Source organism: Falco naumanni, chromosome 4, assembly GCF_017639655.2.
Source record: "Falco naumanni isolate bFalNau1 chromosome 4, bFalNau1.pat, whole genome shotgun sequence".
In the NCBI taxonomy this organism is placed as follows: domain Eukaryota; kingdom Metazoa; phylum Chordata; class Aves; order Falconiformes; family Falconidae; genus Falco; species Falco naumanni.
In genome coordinates this window covers 69163207-69180785 of record NC_054057.1, presented here as the reverse complement: position 1 = coordinate 69180785, position 17579 = coordinate 69163207, and the positions used below count along the sequence as shown (strand labels likewise).

The following is a 17579-nucleotide window of genomic DNA, read 5'->3' as shown; positions in this document are numbered from 1 at the left end:
ATTATTATTATTTTCTGTTTGAACTAAAGCTCAAGGCAGCAGCCACTTCTCATGTGCTGCTCGTTTTCTACCTTGGACAGAAATAACGTGCCATGTGAACAACAGTCTGATGGTTTTCCAAAGGAGAGGAATGGAGCATAGGAGGTGTTAAGTGGAGGATGCTAATAGCTGCAGACCTTGCCAGTGAGGTGAGCACCTAGGAAGAAATCAGCTGGTCTCAAAATGTTTGAACTCGGCATGCTAGCAAGAGAGTGAACCTAACAAATTTGCTTGTAATTAGCAAGTAGGTACTTTGCATGGTGCCAGTCTGAGACATGCCTGGCTCTGTCCCAGACAGTATCAGTTCCTATTTGGAACAAGTATAACAAAAATAGAAACTTTCTCTGTAGTGCTTGTGCCAGTTTGGCAGCCCTCTCTCCCTACACCATCCCATAGCCTCTGGCTAGTACAGTGCTTCCCAGCTCCAGAGTCAGCAAGTTGCGCTTCCTGGTAAAATCCCCACTCCAAGGAAGCCCAAAAGCTGTAACCTTAAATAATTTCTAGAGATTAGAACAGATGCAAAACTGGGGAGAAAGGAGGAGAACTGGGACTTGGGTCGGTGCTCTCTAAAGGAAGAGGGATGATGTTTGTCATCAGAATCTGGGGCTGTAGTCAGTGCTGAGGAAAACCCTCACCTGGTGTTGGATGACAGTGCCAGTGGCGCAGCCTGGGAATCACACAGTGATAAGGCTTTGTCTATCAAAGAATCTTTGGAGGACCCAGGTTCTTTGTGTACAGGAATCGGCAGGGTACAGTCTGCATTTGTCAGTCTCTGAAGTGCAGTTGACATCTGGGTTGTGGCACAAACTGGAACTTAAGTGGAAAACCAGAAGTTTTTCTGTTTTTCCTGATGTATGTAAATAATCGAAAACTTACAGGCACACCAGTGTTTAAAATAAGACTTGAGCTTTATGGGGAGTAACAGACTGATGTGTTAGCGCATGAAGTTTTAAAGTGTGTGTGTATAAGCTATTGCTTGCAATTCCTTTACGGCAATATTTCTTACTGTCTGCTTCTGCTCTGTTCGGCTTGCAGGGAGCTCGGCTGCCGCGGCCGCTGGAGGTCAGTGCCCCCGTGCGCTTTCAGACCTCGCTGCCTGCTGCTAGAGCAAGGCAAGTCACGTCATGTCCCTTTCTACGTATTTTTCAGCAGCAAGAAATGGCATCAAAGTGGGGGACAACTGAGAGGGACAGTCTAGGCCAGAAGTTAGGAGGAGCTGCTTCCAGAGAAGTGGGTTTAATTTTTATTTTCTAATTGCACTGTACTGTGCTGCAGCCATAATCATGTGTCAGACCAGTAGGAATTACTTCAAGAAAGACAAAAGAGCCTGGATCAGGGAGATCCAGGGTTAACGTGTCCAAGAGGGATCCCTGCAGCACAGATTCCCCCTGGGAACTGCCTGGATGAGGCAGCCCAGAGCTCAGCTTGGGCAAGTTTAAATCTTGGGCAGAATTTGCATCTGTTACAAGTTTGGTGCTGCTGCGGCCATCAGTCTTCAAAGGAGTGTGGGTGTTTCCGTGTTACACTTCAGGCTTTGCCGCAACAGCAGGGTAGGCATTCCTTTGGTGATTGCCAGCACCTTGACTGACAGTATCATTGATAACGCTGTCGCTCCTCTATGAGACACGTTCTCCGTTTTTCTGAGAAGGGTGTGATTTCAAGACGGACCGCGGTGCCTTCAGAGCTGTTAACTTGCTCATACCAGTATTCCAGCAGCTCCGCCCTGCCTTGTCTCTCTTTAAAATCTGTAGCTAATTAACCCGAAACCCAAACCACATTCTTTCTATTTGGATGAATCATTCTGAGGCCATAGGCAATGACCAGCTTTATGCTAAACCTTCCTCTTTCATGTGGTTGAGACATGGCTGATGGTTCCCATCCGTGCATCTGAGATTTATTGGCAAGCCAGATGCTTGAGGACAAACGTGCACAAAGGATATTGGCTCCGTAGTGTGTGCTGACAGTGGGAATGTGCTGGTTTCTGCCTTTCCCTTTCCAAACCCCTGTGACTCAAATCCAGTTTAATTTCTCATCCCTGCAATGGGGCCAGCCCAAGGCTCAACAGAGAAGGGATGTGGGACCTGTCCTTGTGTGGTGCCTGCATTGTTTGCTGCTTCTGGGACCATGGGATCTGGCAGAGGATCAAAGCCAAGCCCTCTTAAGAGCTGGCAGCGCTGGAGTGTGCAATGCACGGTCCCTGGCTCCGGGACAGTGTTGCATGCACAGGAGGCTCAAACAGGGCTTTGTTGCAGGGCTCCTGAGCAGCACCGTGTAGCCATGCCTCTCTGGTGTCAGAGCAGTAGCTGGTGCTTTTTCACCCTATGGGGCACAGTGTGATGCTAGAGCTGAAGCTGTCTCAGATGACTGCATGTGACATGCAGATCTTTCAGGAAATTTCAGCCCCAGTAGATGTGTAACATCCTTTTTCCCTTCTTGAACATTTGAAGTCACAGACACAAATCACACTGGGTCTAGTTAGTGCTTTGTTTTTCCCGGGCTGCTGTAAATTGTCATTGTAACAACGTTGTGTGCTCCAATTTCTTGCTAGATGGCTGGTGGGTGTACTGCAGAATTTGAATGATCCGTATCCCATCTTAGCCAGAAAAGGGAAATTCTCGGTTACTGCTGTGCTGGGTTTTTTTGCGATTAACAGCGCTGGCCATCCACAGCAGAGAAGAGCAAAAGGCTGTGTGCTGCCATGGCACTCTGCCCGCAGGGGCTGCTGAGCAGGGTGCACCTATGAATGAATGCAAGAAGCAGTGCAATTCACTTATAACCAACATTGGCTGTATATCCTGGGGCCGAGAGGGAGGTGGGTCAGTCCGATACCGTATTTCTCTGGCTATGGTGGCTTGTGGGCTTTGTCTGAGAAGAGGAACATCATGGGACAGCGATATCACACTTGGCTTTGTTTTGGTGATGCCTCTATGTGTTGCCTCTTGCAGGCGTGATTGCGGGCTGGGGTCTAGCTCTTGCAGCTGGAGGGGTGCAGCTACGAAGCGGGGTTCTGGGCTAAGAGGAGAGGCCTAGGTTTGAGCTACGCTGAGACTCTAAATCAATTCTATTAAATTCAGGAGGATTTCTGTCCCAGTAACCAAATCGACCCCTAAAACCAAATTCATCTGCAGCCCATTTGGCCTAAATTTCTGGCCCCAGCAACTGAAGCAGTGAGTGGATCAATGCATGGAAATGTCAAACTGGGAAAACGGGTCTGTTGGGACTACTTCAAGCATGCACAAGTAAAAGGTGTCTTGTTTTCCCCAGGGGTGCTCCCTGCTGTGCTGGGAGCTGGTTCCTGTGAGGAGGAGGTGGAGCTGGAGGGACAGCATGGGGCTTTCTGCCAGATGAAGGAGGATGAAGGCAGTGAAACGCAGCTCTGTCTGTTTGTTGGCAGCAGTGGGGAGCCACTACGGAGCAGCCAAGCCCAGGTGTGCTTGAAGTGCCGGTTTTCCCTGAGAGGTAGTTAGCTATAAGTATAGTTTGAAAGGAGGAAACAATTCACAAGCACTCACCAAGGGCTTCAGCAGCAGGGCCACTCGCTCCCTTAGCTGAAAATGCAGTGAGCTTGGCTCAGATAACATCCCAGCGCCAGAGGCAGGAGGCAGAGACCCGTGTTGCTAGAAGCAACTTTGTCCCTGGTGCAAAAGGCGGATGTGGCTGCAAGCCAACATTTATTGCTTGGCAGCGCAAATAAAACAGCTGCTGCTCAAATGGCCATGAATGAAACCTCCGCTCCTCTAACTTGCTGAGCAAAGTCGGACTTTGTCCGACCCTCAGGAATAGCTGGAGATAGAATAAAGGTGAAAATAGATCTGTGGGTCGTCTCACTGCAGCCTGGTGTGCACGCCTTCCATTGGGCAAGCAATGGAAAGGCAGCACAGCGAGGGTGTATGAAAAAAGGCTGAAATGGGGGCTGAAAATGGCAGAAGCATCAGAAAACAGGATGGAAACAAAGTCAATTTATCTGCTTCGGCCACCAGCAGCAGGGCAGCTTGCTTCCTTCCAGTCTTGCCAGTTCTTGCCTCTACTAGCAGCTAGGAAGGGTTGTGACATTGATTTATTTAGCTGTGAAATTGAATAATGGATCACACCCAAACCATGCTTCTGTGGTGAGACAGTTGGTTGCACTGTTGATGCCTGTTTCCTCTGACCATGCTGATTCCTGTTTCATACCTCCCACCCTTAAGAGCTTTTCCTTCCCACCACTGCCCCCACCTTCACCTGCAGCAGGGCCCAGGGCTCTCTTGGGGAGAGAAGTGGCAGCACTTTCCTCCGGTCTTTTTGGCAGTGAGGAAAACCCAACTCCATGGACAATGACCAGGCAAAGGCAGAGAATAGCTTAATCTTTGGAGTTTCAAACAGATTTGTGGGTCCTTCAAAGCTAGAAGGCAGTACAAGTCCTGAGCTTTCCTAAGTCACATTTTACAAAGATATAGGAAGATCTGAGCCCTCAACATTGAGGAAGATATGGTCTGAAGCAGGGAATGTGCTTCACTCTTTTGCTAAACAAGTATGGCCTGGGAAACTTGCAGCTTAAGTATACGGAGCAGGCAAGGGACACACTGGATTTTATTCAGATTTATTAAAGCAGCTCCAGGCTGAGTAATAAACATAACTGCTGTATATATATTAAAAAAAAAAAAAAAGTACAGAACCAGCCCACAGGCAAAGTACTGTCACATGTTAAGACATTTCAGGCAACTGCCTCTGGTGCTGCCTGTTACTTAGGAGCTTCCTTCGTCCTGTCTAGTAAATATCACTTAAAATATTCTTCTGGTTCCTGTTCCGAGATCACATGAGTCAGAAGAAAACTTGGAAACCTTTTGCAGTCTCAAGGGACAGCACAAGCCACCAGCCCCAAGGAGGTCCCTCCGTGCTTGTCCCGTACCTGGTCCTGAACGAAGGGGATTTACAGAAGCAGTTCAAAGCCAAAGCTGTGTTGCCTTGAGCCCTGCTGATGCTAATCAGATCCACAGAAGGGCTGGCATCCAGTTCACAGACTTGCTAAGTAGGAGGAGCTACTCGCTTCTCCTGCTCATGTCTTCAGTCTGGATCCCTGGTGAAGTGAAGCAAGACACCGGCAAAATCAGGTGTGACGCCTGTATTGCAGAAGAGAGTATTGTGAGACCAGCGTGCAGCAAACCTGACAACACTCCTCACGCCTCGAAACCAACAGAGAACGCTGTTCTAGTGGAGTGACGGCTGCTTATTTCCCTCTACATACAGGAATTTTCTATAAGTATCACTGACTGGGTATTTTATTAAGTTAAACAAGTTCATTTGGGCAGTACATCTCTTGCAAGGGGAAAAGAAGAAAACCTGCAGCAACCTGGGACTCACCAGCATCTTTTCTGCCAAGAGCCTTTAGAAAGGTTTAATTCCAGTTGCACATTTTTAACAAGTTAATCACTGTGTAGCAGGAAAGAAATGGCATGAAAGGGACACCAGAGAATAATTAGAAATGGAGAAACCCTGTGTTTATATGTAGACAGAGCTTGTCTTACAAACGCAATTACCAACCATTCTGGGACTAAATCCCAGCTATAATCTTCTTCTGGCACCAGCTCACAGCCCTTGCGTCCCACAAGACATTTGGGTGCCACTAGCAGATTAACCATGGCACCAGGAGGAGGAGGCTGTGCTAAATGCAGCAGCCGGGCCCCAGTGGCACGGCGCGGTCTATCCCAGCTCCTGCAGACAGCCTGCCTCTTAACATAACGATTGACTCCACGAGCTTGCTGTATCAGGGACGACACCCCAATCCTCCTCGCAAAGAGCATTCCCCAAAATCTTTGCATAGGCCAAGACTCAGTGGAAAGGCTAGGATGCCAGGTTAAGTGTCTTGTTATTTATACTAATCTTCTCCCCACAGCATTTCAGCACCTAAAGAGACATTCTCTCTTCTGCAGGGTTTTTAGATCCTAAACTACCAGCCTAGAAACATGTTTCTGGAGCTGATGCTCACACAAAGCTGTTCTCTAGGACAACTCCAGTCCGGATCCACGTACATCTGCCCCTCAGAGTTTAACCCTTGCACAGCACAAAGTTCTACAGAGAAGCTCTGGGCTGATCTGCAACTATTTACCTTCAGGTTCTTCATCACACTGCAACTCAGGCAGACAGGTACTTCCAGGTGCTGACGAAGGCGGTGGGGATGAGGGAGTAAGGCACTGTTGTGATGCTGCTCCAAGTGTCGGATGATGGGTCGTAACAGTCCAGTGTTTTGCAGCGCTGAGCCCCGCAGTAGCCCCCCACCACGTACAGTCTGTTACCCGATGTAACAGCGCGGCAGCTGATGCGCTTAGCGGTGACATCCCCAAATTTGGACCACTGGTAGGTATCACTGTGGAAACGGTAAGCGGAGCTGGCAGAGAACTCCGTGTCCCCCCCAATGATGATGATGTGGCTGCCCACCACGGCGGCAGCCGTGTACCGCCAAGGCTGGGGGCAGCTGGCAGGCACCGTCCAGCGATTCTGGCAGGGGTCAAAGCACTGCACCTTGGGCAGCTTCTCCTGGTTGGCACTGGTGCCACCGAAAACAAACAGCTTCATCTTGGCTCCCACCACAGCGGCGTTGCTTACACCTTCTCGGAGAGGAGCCACCAAGGACCATTTATCCAGCTGCGGGTCATAGTGTTCGACTTGCTTGAGCGAGACAGAAGGAGAGGCCGGGAAGGCACCACTCACTGCTGTGTGACCCCCCACCACGTACAGACTGTGGTCCAGCTCAGCAGAGCCATGGCCAAACCGCGCCACCAGCATGGGAGCAGCTTTTGCCCACTCATCATGGAGGGTGTCGTAAACCCAGACGTCTTTGGAAGCGCTGTTCTCGGAGCCTTTGCCACCGGTGATGTACACTTTGCACCCAATAGCGCAGGCACTGCACTCTTTACGAGGGCTTGGGATGTCGGCATGAGGAATGATCTCACTGGTTTTATGATCCAGCATATAGATCTTGTCGCACATGAAGGTCTGGCCACCAAGCAACAGCAGGGCCTGGCTGACCTTGCGGGGTCGGGCACAGCACCCTGTCACAAGGCCGTCGTTTTGCAGGATCTTCATTTTGCATCGTACAGCATCAGCCACGATCTCCTCCCCCAGCTTGTGGCTGGTCACCAGCTTCTCACAGGCCACTTGCTTCCGCAGGTAGGACTCGGGCAGAAGGGCCAGGCGGACAGAGCGCAGCAGCTCTGGCAGAACTTCATGGCGTCGGGGCAAATCGTACCGGATCCAACCTATAACAGCTTCATAGACCAGCGTCTCATCCTCTACCTCCAGCTCCTCGCTCTCCACCAGCTCCAGCAGCTTGTCTTTGGGCAGTCGGAGGAAATCTTCAGTCTTGCAGAGTGAGGTGAAGTTGGCCAATGCCATCCTCCAGGACAGCTCCAGCAGCCGCTGGCAGCAGTGGGCATCAGACAGCAGCAGCATGTTCAAACAATTCCCTGGGTAGAGATTCTTCTCCAGAAAATCAGCCGAAGCATCCCGAATATCCTGAAATTGCAACATGTCCCCAGCCTCCAGCAAGGACTCCGCGTTCTCCTCGTTAATCAGCACCCGGGCCGAGTAGGCATAGTCCAGCAGCAGCTCCAGCACCTCGGGGTGGAGGGAATCATGGAAGTTGACCTCAGCATCTCTGCTCTCTTTCAGGCCTCCACTGAACATAGCGTCAAAGTAGCGGCTGCATGAGGCCAGGACAGCCCGGTGGCAGTGGAAGGCCTGGTTCCCCGCTCGCAGAACCACATCAGTGAAGAGGTGCCGCTTGCGGAGCAGATTGAGGTGGGTGAGGAGGCTGTCAGCGTGGCCTGGTTTGTGGAAGAGATGGATGTTCATGGAGCCGGAGCTCGAGCGGGATTTCCGATTCTCGTGACTGCTGACAGACATGGTGGTGAGGCTGCTCTGCAAGAGAGAACCAGAGAGTCGGCACGGAACACCCAGTAGAGCGGACACCGGGGAGCAGCGGGGGTGCAGCGGGAGAGGAGCCGGCGGCAGGAGTTCAGTACCCAACCGGTAAGGGGAGCTCGGGGCGGACATCCCGCAGCAGGGCACCGGGTGGTCCCGGCCCAAACACCGGTGCAGGGCACGGCTTGGCCGGGCCCCGCGTAGTACCGGGAGGGTGATGCGTGCTCCCGGTGCTGCCCGCACCCACCCGCTTCACGCCTCCGCCCCGGGGTCCCGCGCCCCGCTCCCGGGTCCCGCACCTCGCTCTGGGGCCGCCGCTCGCCGCCTGCTCTCCCGCCGCACCCCGCCGCCGCCGCGTGGCCGCTCAGCCCCCAGTCCCGCCCCCCGCCCCGCCCAGCGCGGCGGAGCAGCCAATCGGCGTCCGCAGCGCCCTCCGCGCACTCTTTGTGAAAGGGAGCCGGGGCCGGGCGCTGCGCATGCGCCCCCCCTTAACCCTTCGCTGCCCGGCGGCAGCGTGTGCTCGTGTGCCTGTCCCCACGCGTGTCCCCCCGCTTTGCAGCGCGGCTGCCCCCGGGCAGGAGCACCACGGCTTGGGGCAGTTAGTAGCCCAAAACGGAGGGTTGCCGCTGCTAAAGGCCGGCTGCAGCTTTGGTCACGGCGTGTCCCCCCCCGCCCGACGGGGCCCGGGCTCCGCGCTGGAGTCAGCAGCTCGGCTGCTAACGGCCTGCTGACAAAGGGAGGTCACGGCCGAGCAGGTCCCTGCTCAGCACATGCTTTCCTGCATGGAGCAAAGCTGGAGCCGAGTTGGGCTGATGGCCAGATCAGAAAAAGGGAGAGAAAAAAAGGCAGATTTTGGGAGGGTGGGGTCTGCCCACACAAGGTCTGAGCTGAGAGAGCTACAAGAAAGAGAGCGCGCTAAAAAAAGAGACCAAAATAAGAGACCCAAAAAAAGCGACGAGAGACCTAATAGACAAAAAGAGACCTAAAAGAGGCAGAAGCAGCCATCATAAGTGATCCCTAAATACTGTTTCAGTTGGTACCAAAACCATGAGACAGAAAAATACACATTTCAAAAAGTCTGAATTACCAGGTTTTGCTTTATCTTTGTGCTTCACCGGCTGCAATTTAAAATCGCCTAATGAGGAAGCGGATGAAGCAAATGCGCCTAGAGTGGTTTACAGCATCCTTTCTGCAGTTTAAAATTAAAAAGCATGGGTTAGAATTTTACTGATTTGGCATTGGAGGCATGTCTATTTGGTTGGGGTTTTTTTTAAATCGCTGTAGCCACATTGTCCCATGCTCGGCAGGAAAGTGTGTTCTGAAGGAACGGTTTAACAAGGTTAAGAATAAAAAAAGACATAATCTGATTTCTTAATAATTAAATTATTTTTTAAAAACCCACTAAACTGCAACAAGAGCCACCACAGAGAGTGACGAGAGTGGGCAAGAGTCCTGTCTGTCCCTTACAGATATTTATTTTTTTTTTAATGTATATATTTGTGTGTATATATATTTAAAAAATTAGTCTTTAGCTGTCTCTAAATACCAGGATCTGGGCACTCTGCCTGTTCGGGCACAGGACCTGTGACATGAGCAGAGAAAAAACAAAGAGTCTACCACCTGCCCACACTCCCAAGTTGTACCAAAACCTGTAAATCTGACACCAAATTCAGAGCCCAGTCAGGAAGGCATCCTCTGGGGCACTTAGCAGTGTAAAGGTCCAGATAAACTGCAAGGATGGGGCAAAGGGTAAAGAGTATCAAGACCTCACTGTTCTCTTTGAACACAGGCAGGGAATAGTTTCCCATTTCTGTGCCAAAACCAACAAAAGACAACAGAAATAGAGGTCAAACCTTCCAGAAACGCAGTGTGCGCCATACTGCGCTGCAGGGTGCATGAGCACCGTGCAGATTAAGCAGAACTGGTTTCAAAAGATGCATTTCCATGACAGCTAATCAGGGGCTCTGAATTATTGTGGTAGAAGGAAGGCTGGTAACAGATGGGGAGCTGTAGCTAACGCATCACAAATGTTTTCTGTCGCCTAGGCACTGTCTAGAGCTTTCTAGAAGCAGATAAAGAGCATTTGCCTAGTTATCAGAAGGAATGATCACTCAAGGCCACCTTTGAAGCATTCATCTCGTTTATTATTGGCACCGCCTAGAAATGTAACTGTAAATTCATCTTGGCATTGGTTTGACTGATCCTTTGAAAAGCGATTAACAAATTTGCTACTTTCTTTAAAAAATAAAAAGTCCGTTGGCCGCTGCCAGAGCCTGGTGGAAGAGCTCCACCCGGTGGCATTCCGTAAAGGCACAGCTGGAGACGCAGTGCTGCTTTGTGAAGGACCCAGGAAGTCTCCACTTACAGTATTTCTCCTTAAATGAGGCACACAGACTAGAAGAAAGCTTCACAAAGCACTCCTTACAGTTGCTGTTTCTTTCCCCTCTCAATTCTAAAGAAACACAACTGTCACAAACAAAATAACCCAGCAACCTGCCTCAGCCGCTTGCTCCAGTTAGCGCTCAGGGGATCTGCTCTGGGCTCAAACGGCAAAATACCTGATGGAGAAACTCGTTATGCGTCACCTCCCTGGTTCAGATGAGGCACCAAGTGCTGAGCCCAGAGCTTGAATCGCAGGATCCGACCCTTAGAAGTTTTATGTGACAGAAGTGTGGTTGTTCCTCTGCCTAACCCTGACTTTGTGCTCTTTTAAGTGATAATGAAGACTGGAGGGTTGCATTTGTCTTTTGGGACATGGAAAGGAAGGACAGAAGTGATTTTCCACCACCACCACCCCTCTATTTTACCAGTCCTAGGAGATTTCTTGATTTTCAGAGGATTTGCCTGAAAGATTTCTCTGATGAGGAGTAATAAAAATTGTTAACCGCAAACAATCCTCTCTGTAATAGATGTCTTGATTATAGCACAAATTACAGGATGCGTGAATTTCAATCACCAACACCCAGGGAAATTACCCTGTCTCACTAAAGGCATTTTTGCCATGTAAAATTGGGCTCTTGAAGCATAATTACACTTTATACAGCTTCAGAATTTCCTCCTCTAGATGTTTGGTAGATACCAATCAGGGAAGATACAGTCCCCAGGAGACCTACTAACCATGGAGGAAACCGTCCAGCCCAAAGAAATCCTGGAGGTAGCCAATGGATTGCGTTGGAGATATCTGCTACATCTGTGATGATGCTCAAAACTTCAGCCTTCACTTGGGCTTTCATTTCCTTTCGACTCAGAGGCAAAGATATACTGTTGAAAGCAAAAGTAGTATTAGTGATAGCTCATAACATAATTATTAGCGACAGCTCACGAATGAAAACAGATAAATTTGGATTAAATTAGCTGTGTAGCCAAGAGGAGAAATCATACCACTTGTGCTGCCTCAGCTTTCTTCTTAAAAGAAACAAGATTCTCAGGGATCTGAAAACAAGACAACAGTTATTTCTCCAACAGCAAAGGGGAGGGTTTTTTTCTGTACCATTAACTGCATCTGTGCAGAAGAGCACCCTCCTGCAGCCAAGAGGGTCCTTCATTTTAGCCCGACTGAAGAGAACGTGGCTCATTCCCTGTCTGCCTCCCTCCCACTGCAGACTGCGGCACCCCAGCCAGCCCTACCGCAGGATACTCAGGAGCAGGGATGAGGCCCAGAGCACCATGCTCAGAGTCCACCACTTCTGAGAGCCGCCGTGGATGATGCCAATGTCTGCCGCCCAGGCAACGTGCTCGCAGGGGTAATACAGCTGGTTGGCCAGGTTGCAGAGCACCGACAGCCCCCGCACCAGGCCGTCCTCGTCCTGCGGGGAGCACAGGGGACGCACCTTGGCACCTGTGGCATGGCCAGGAGGGGCTGCCGGTGCCCTCCGTGCCCTGAGCTCACCTTAGGGCCCAGCCCGTAGCCACAGCTGTAGCTGAGCACAGCGAAGTCGTCGAAGAGGCGCAAGGCCGTGCGGCAGGCGCTCAGCTGGGCCGACACGGCCAGGAGGCTCCCGGGCAGCCCGGACGGAGGGGCCTGCGGCCCGGCCAGCGCCCCGCCCGCCAGCTGACAGCCATAGCAGAGCGCACGGACCTGCGGAGGCACAGCCCGGTGAGGGCCCGGCCCTACCGGTACAGCAGGGCCCCGCCGGGCCGCCCCCGCCACTCACCACCCGGTCGCGGCCGCGGTAGGTCTCCAGCGCGGCGACCAGGCCGCTGAGAGCGCCCGCCGCCATAGCAACGCTTCCGGGATGTGATGTCACAGCGCGGGGCTCACCGGGAAGGCGGGGAGCGGTCGCCGTGGCAACGCGGCCTGGTGGCTGCTGGAGCTCGCCCGAAGCCTCCCGCTTGCTGGTAGATGGCGGCCTACGCCGTGCCGATGATCCGGTGCTCCTCGCGGGCCTTCCCCTCCTGAAGGCGACCCACGTCCAGCTGGGGACCAAGCACTGGGCGCCGGCCAGCGCCTGTCAGCCATTTTCTCACACCCAGTTCCCCCCTCACTGGGGGGTTTACAGGCTGGCACCGGCCGGCCGCCCTGCAGCAGGCTGGCACTAGGCCCGTCCTGGGGTGGCGGTGAGGAATTCTGCTCGAAAACTCGGTCGACGTTTCCAAACAGGCTTTTGCAGCCGGTTGCCCTGGCTGATCCCCCAAAGTCACATGTCCGCATGCATGCAGACCCCAGCATCCGCATCCTCACCTCGATGATGAGGCAGAGCTTCCCCTGCCCTCCCACCCCCCTTCAAAGACACCCGCAGTCCACAGCCAAGAAGTGGAAGGATAACTTCCCTTGTGGAGACAGAGAGAAAATAAGGCTCCCTACATCTGTCTACACCTCCTCATGCCCAGCACATGAGATCCAGCTCCCTCCCAGGCCATGGCATTCGCACAGGGGTGAGCTGTTTTACAGTCTGCTCTGTCCCCAACACACCTTCCCTGCAGTCCTCGGGGGGCCGCGCAGGCTTCCTGGGCACTGGTGGGTTGTGTGCCTTGGCTCAGGGTCGTGCTGTGAGCAATTAACGCTGTTACAACTATTTGGATATTTTGCTTTCTCTTTTTGTAGCTGAGTAAATCGATCTGAATCTCGTAACACAGGTTAACAGCACTAACTAAAGCCAGCCAGGCTTTTGCTGTGCAGCCTTTCCAGCTGTCTTCTGTACTTGCTGTATCCTCAGATGCTGCAGTTTTCACACCAGAGCTACATCGGTGCTGATGCACTGTGTCCATGTTCTGCAGTGTTGCAGCTCACCTTACTGCAGTATGGTGTTAATTGCTTTGCTGTTTCATTACACAAAGTAGATTCAGTAGTAAAATGCTGAAAAAGCAGCTGCCTCGATATCGCATCTTCAATATCATTAATATTTCCTTTTACGGTTAAATGGAGTATTTTTAGAAGTAACACTTTTTTTATTGTAAAATGTGTTTTTACAAATAACATTTTCCCTTCTGGCTGTTTGGCAGGATGTGTTCCCATTATTGATGAGGCTGGAGCACCCTATTACCACACTTCTTATCAAGCACAGTTTAAGGGTGAATGGACCCCACCTGCAAAGCCAAGTGAAAAGGTAACAGCATGACTTTGGGGAGGACCAAAACACAGTGAAAGGGCAGCACATTCTGATGTTGAACCCTGTCCTGAAAGGGGTGGGATCTGTGCAAGTGAAAACCAGATGGATGGAAAGACAGAGAGGGGAAACAAAGGGGTTATGCTTTAAGTGGCTGTTCTGTAGCTCTGTTGGCTCCCCTTCAGCACATATTAATGTCTCATATTAATTTGGGGGATCACAGAAGCAGTGGAGCTGTGAGCAAGCAGAAACATGCCTACAGTGCACCAGACAAGAGGACACACAGGTATCAGCAGGAACCTGATAGACATCCCCAGCAACTGCTCTTTCTGATGAACATTGCTGTTGAAGCAGCTCATATCTGATATCTTGCAGAGTCTATGACAAGGAACATGCTGCCTCGCAGATCTACCGCATGAACCTGCAGCTGGGGGATGGCTGCATCGGATTCTCCACCTCGACGTCGGAGCACTTCCCAGTACACGATCCAGGTAGGGTAAGCCTGTGACACAGAGGCAACGTGTACAGTCCACTGCTGAGGTTTATAACAAGCTGAACAGTAGGTTTTATCACTTGGGTTTAGTGATATAATTAAAGATATAATGCATTCCTATAATATGTATATTATTTTAAGTTTTTAATGTTTTATAGTTTTTACGTACTCAGCATCAGTGTCACCGCTGTGAGGCTCTGTTTCATCCGCACTCTGCTTCCCTGGCAGGTTAAATAGCTGTATTCATTCCTGGGCTCTAGTGCACGAGGAGAAGATGCTGTAGCTATAAATTGCTCAGAGACTGGAGTGCTCTGACATCTTTCACTCTTGCTTTTGCCAGAGCATGTAACTATTGCCCGTCCAAACATGTTTGCCTCATCCATCCCCAGAGGCGATGAAGACCCTGAGAGAAATAAAGCATCGGCAAGTGCTGCTACTACAAAGCTCTCCTACCCAGAGGTCTGTTCCCAGCTTTCTGTGCAGGTGTTTCTCTGGTGGAGACCCTCTCTTCTTTTACATACACTATTCTGGCACCTAAAGCAGATGTTGTTGTCCCTTCTTCCCTCCCCACACTGTGTGGCAACACTCTACTCTGGGCTATGCAAAGTGTACCGTGCAGTAGGGTGCCTTCCTCAGCCACAGCCTGTTTCTGTTAAAGCAGCTCTTGTGTTCTGCAGACTGACAGGTGGAACCTTGCACCGAAGCCTGACTTGCCACTTCAGAAACATCAAAGCAACATCTGCTTTGGGAGATGAGCATTCAGGCTCCTGTTTCTTCAGCATAACACAGCAGTCACACTTTTCAGCCGCCCCACCAGAGCCAGAGGGTGATGGCAGACAGCAAGAGACACCGTGAGAGCCACATCCCCTTCAACTACCACAGTAAGGCCATGTTGCTCAGACTGTTGTGGTGCCAGATGAAACCTGCTGAGGTTCTCCTAGCTCCGTGCAAGGGACAGCAATGCCTGCTGCTCTGGGAAGGAAGGCAGCCCAGACATCTTGTGTTGGAAATGGCAGGAAGGCACATCTTTTGTAAAATGAGACTGTTACCCCAAAACCAGGCAGGACAGACATGCTTATACATGTTGCTGCTGGATCTCACAGTGGCTTCTAATCTCAGGCATTTTCACCTCCCCAGATGACATCTTGCCTGCCACTGTGATGCCTGTGCCAGCTGTAGCCATTCACTGCCATCATGCAGTGCTGTTTAGCATGTTGAGGTGACATGAATGATTTCTGGGACAAGAACTAGTGGCTTGATCTTTCTCCCTTGCTCCATTTGTTTTTAAAAGTTGTTTTACATTTGTATGTGGGATGAAGGAGAGGATTTTGATCAAAAACTGTGCCTATGCAACCTCAGGAAGGGATGCGGTTAGAGCTTGTCATGGGAAACATTAAGAAACTCCTCCTCTGACGTTGCATCCTGGTTCTGATGGCCAGTACTCTGCAACTAAGAGAGAGGTCACTTCTGTTTTTAAAGGCATTTGTTTTACTAAATGTGAAACAGATCACAGTTGAATTGAGCTTTTCCTTGGCCCCAAACTTCTGGAGAGTTCCATAACTAGCATATGGAGTGATATTCCTGCAACTGTTGTGTGAATTTCTTGATTTACCTCTTCGCTCTGAGAATTGTTTTCGGCCTAGGCAAAGGTTTTCAGCAAAGTGCTGATGACAAAGCCTGCCTTTTCCTCTCGTTAATGGAAACACACACAGATCTGTTACTGCAAGTCAAACTACAAAGCTTTTCTGATGTTGCCTCCTAATTTACTGGCTTGAATTGAATTTTTATTTAAATTCCATCTGTCAGCAGATTAAAGTTCTGTCACAACCACACAGGCCATGCTGGTCCCACACAGACAGCAGAAACAACGACTCTCTGAAGACATGCTACAGCAGGTATAGCCTTAGTAGTCTTGGATTTACCACAAGGCGGCTTGGGGAAGTGGGTTTATACCAAGCAAAGCTATAGCCTCCCCATTAACATCATCAGTTTTGGTGTGTTGCTCTTGGGCTACCTAAGATGGGATAGCCATGCACCAAATCCTGTCTGCCTTCAGTTCTCAAGTAAATGCTCTGTGGGGAGCAGAGTCGTAGATGAGAAAAATCTTTGAAGGGAGAGGAAGGACATGCAACCAAATCCCTAAGCCAAGGGATATTGGAGGGAGGGGGGCAGGTGATTCTGGTCCCCCACAGGTGATCAGAGGAGGAAAAGCGGCATGGCTAGAGGCGTCCAGCCAAGGTAAACATCTCTTTGCACCACCAGCAGAGAAGGCTGTACAGCCGCCAGAGAAAAGAGGAGGCAGGCAGGCACAGACCGCAGCTGCCCAGGGGGTGACCCTTCAGGTAGCAGCACAACGCTCAGATGTTGGGGCTGCCAGGTTCCATGTAACCACCTGCCTCTTCCCCAGCCCTGTCCCCGTGTGCTGAAAGCCATTTTGTCTTCTTATTTGAAATGCTCACACCTGGAGCTACCCTGGAGGACACAGGACCGCTTCAGGACTGAACAGAAAGATGAGTTCATGTCCAAGCCAGGAGTCCCAGCAGAAATCCAAAAGGGAAACTCCCAAGTGAGTTGCGTCCCCCTTGGAACCTTGAAAAAATACTGTCCCTGGAGGAAGATGCTCTTTGCACCAGGATCTTCTCCCTTCTTCACTGACCACCCAGAACTTGCTGCACTGCGGACTCCCTACACATCATGTTACCATCCTGGTGCCCTGCTCTTGGCCCCTCTATGTGTTATTACAGGGAACATTTATTTCTTGAGCAATTCAATTTGACTTGAATGAGGACACAAGAAGGTGTTGTGACAGCAAGAACAAACACTGGGAGATTAGTGCAGTGATGTGGGTGACACATCTCTCTGGATCGCAAGACCCATGGAGCACCTCTAGGCAGGCGCTGGGGCGGGAGGAAGCAGGTGGAGTAGGGGGAAGCTCAGAGAAAGGCCAAGAGATCAGAAGCAAAATGAGAGGCACTGTCGGGGCTGTGTGTAGGCTGAAATATTCCCTTATTATCTGTTTGGATTTTAGTGTCAAGGCCTGAAACCAAAGGTCAGTGAACAGTAGGGCAGAGAGGTAGCTCTCCCCAGCTTATGATGAGTGGGCTGTTTTCTTAGAGGTGAGCTGTGTATTTTTGTTGAGTTGATAACTTACATGGGTCTCCTGAATGCTGAGCTTGCACTAACTCTGTTTGGGATATATGTATTTTAAGGAGGGATCAGCGTGGGCTGGTCAGCCCGCTCCCCAGGCAGCCGAGTGAGCAGGGTCAGCTGCTGCAAAGTCACAGCTGCCACTTCACAAGCTCTTTTCAGGCTTCTGATGCAGATGGGCTTGATTCCCACCTGCTGTGAGCCAGCGCTACAGCATTTGAGTGCGGGTTACTAAACCATTTCCAACTGCTGCAGTTTGTGTGTGAGCAGTGGCTGGGCCCACAAGCCTTTGTGCTTTCCTCTTGGGATTTGACTCTGTGTCTCTCAGGAAAGGGACAGTCCTTGCTCATGTGTACTTCAAAGAAGTCACGTACTCAAGTCTTGCAAATGCACGCAGGCACCTCACATTGGTATCTTACGTTGCTACGTTGCAAACACCTCGATTCAAACACCAA

General features: G+C 50.8%; 3 protein-coding genes across 3 annotated transcripts; 1 reads left to right on the top strand and 2 right to left on the bottom strand.

Annotated features, from left to right (window-relative positions):
- Nucleotides 1-4615: 4615 nt before the first annotated feature.
- Nucleotides 4616-8271, bottom strand: LOC121087359 (ectoderm-neural cortex protein 1-like). The gene is made up of 3 exons (XM_040592276.1): nt 8238-8271; nt 6125-7935; nt 4616-5138 (listed from the first exon to the last, which is right to left on the bottom strand). The coding sequence occupies exon 2, from the start codon at nt 7918-7920 to the stop codon at nt 6151-6153; it is 1770 nt and encodes a 589-aa protein (XP_040448210.1). The 5' UTR covers nt 7921-7935; nt 8238-8271; the 3' UTR covers nt 4616-5138; nt 6125-6150.
- A 1789-nt stretch (nt 8272-10060) lies between these two features.
- Nucleotides 10061-12167, bottom strand: PEX11G (peroxisomal biogenesis factor 11 gamma). Its single transcript, XM_040592277.1, has 5 exons — nt 12093-12167; nt 11828-12016; nt 11566-11744; nt 11320-11370; nt 10061-11199 (listed from the first exon to the last, which is right to left on the bottom strand). Exons 1-5 carry the CDS (start codon nt 12156-12158, stop codon nt 10974-10976), a joined length of 711 nt encoding a protein of 236 aa, XP_040448211.1. The 5' UTR covers nt 12159-12167; the 3' UTR covers nt 10061-10973.
- Nucleotides 12168-12391: 224 nt separating this feature from the next.
- Nucleotides 12392-16753, top strand: TEX45 (testis expressed 45). Its single transcript, XM_040590466.1, is given in 10 exon segments — nt 12392-12813; nt 13381-13484; nt 13670-13770; nt 13860-13975; nt 14318-14436; nt 14655-14720; nt 14722-14772; nt 14774-14858; nt 15787-15872; nt 16424-16753. Coding segments are annotated over 10 exon segments (1284 nt in total). The 5' UTR covers nt 12392-12587.
- Nucleotides 16754-17579: the final 826 nt, after the last annotated feature.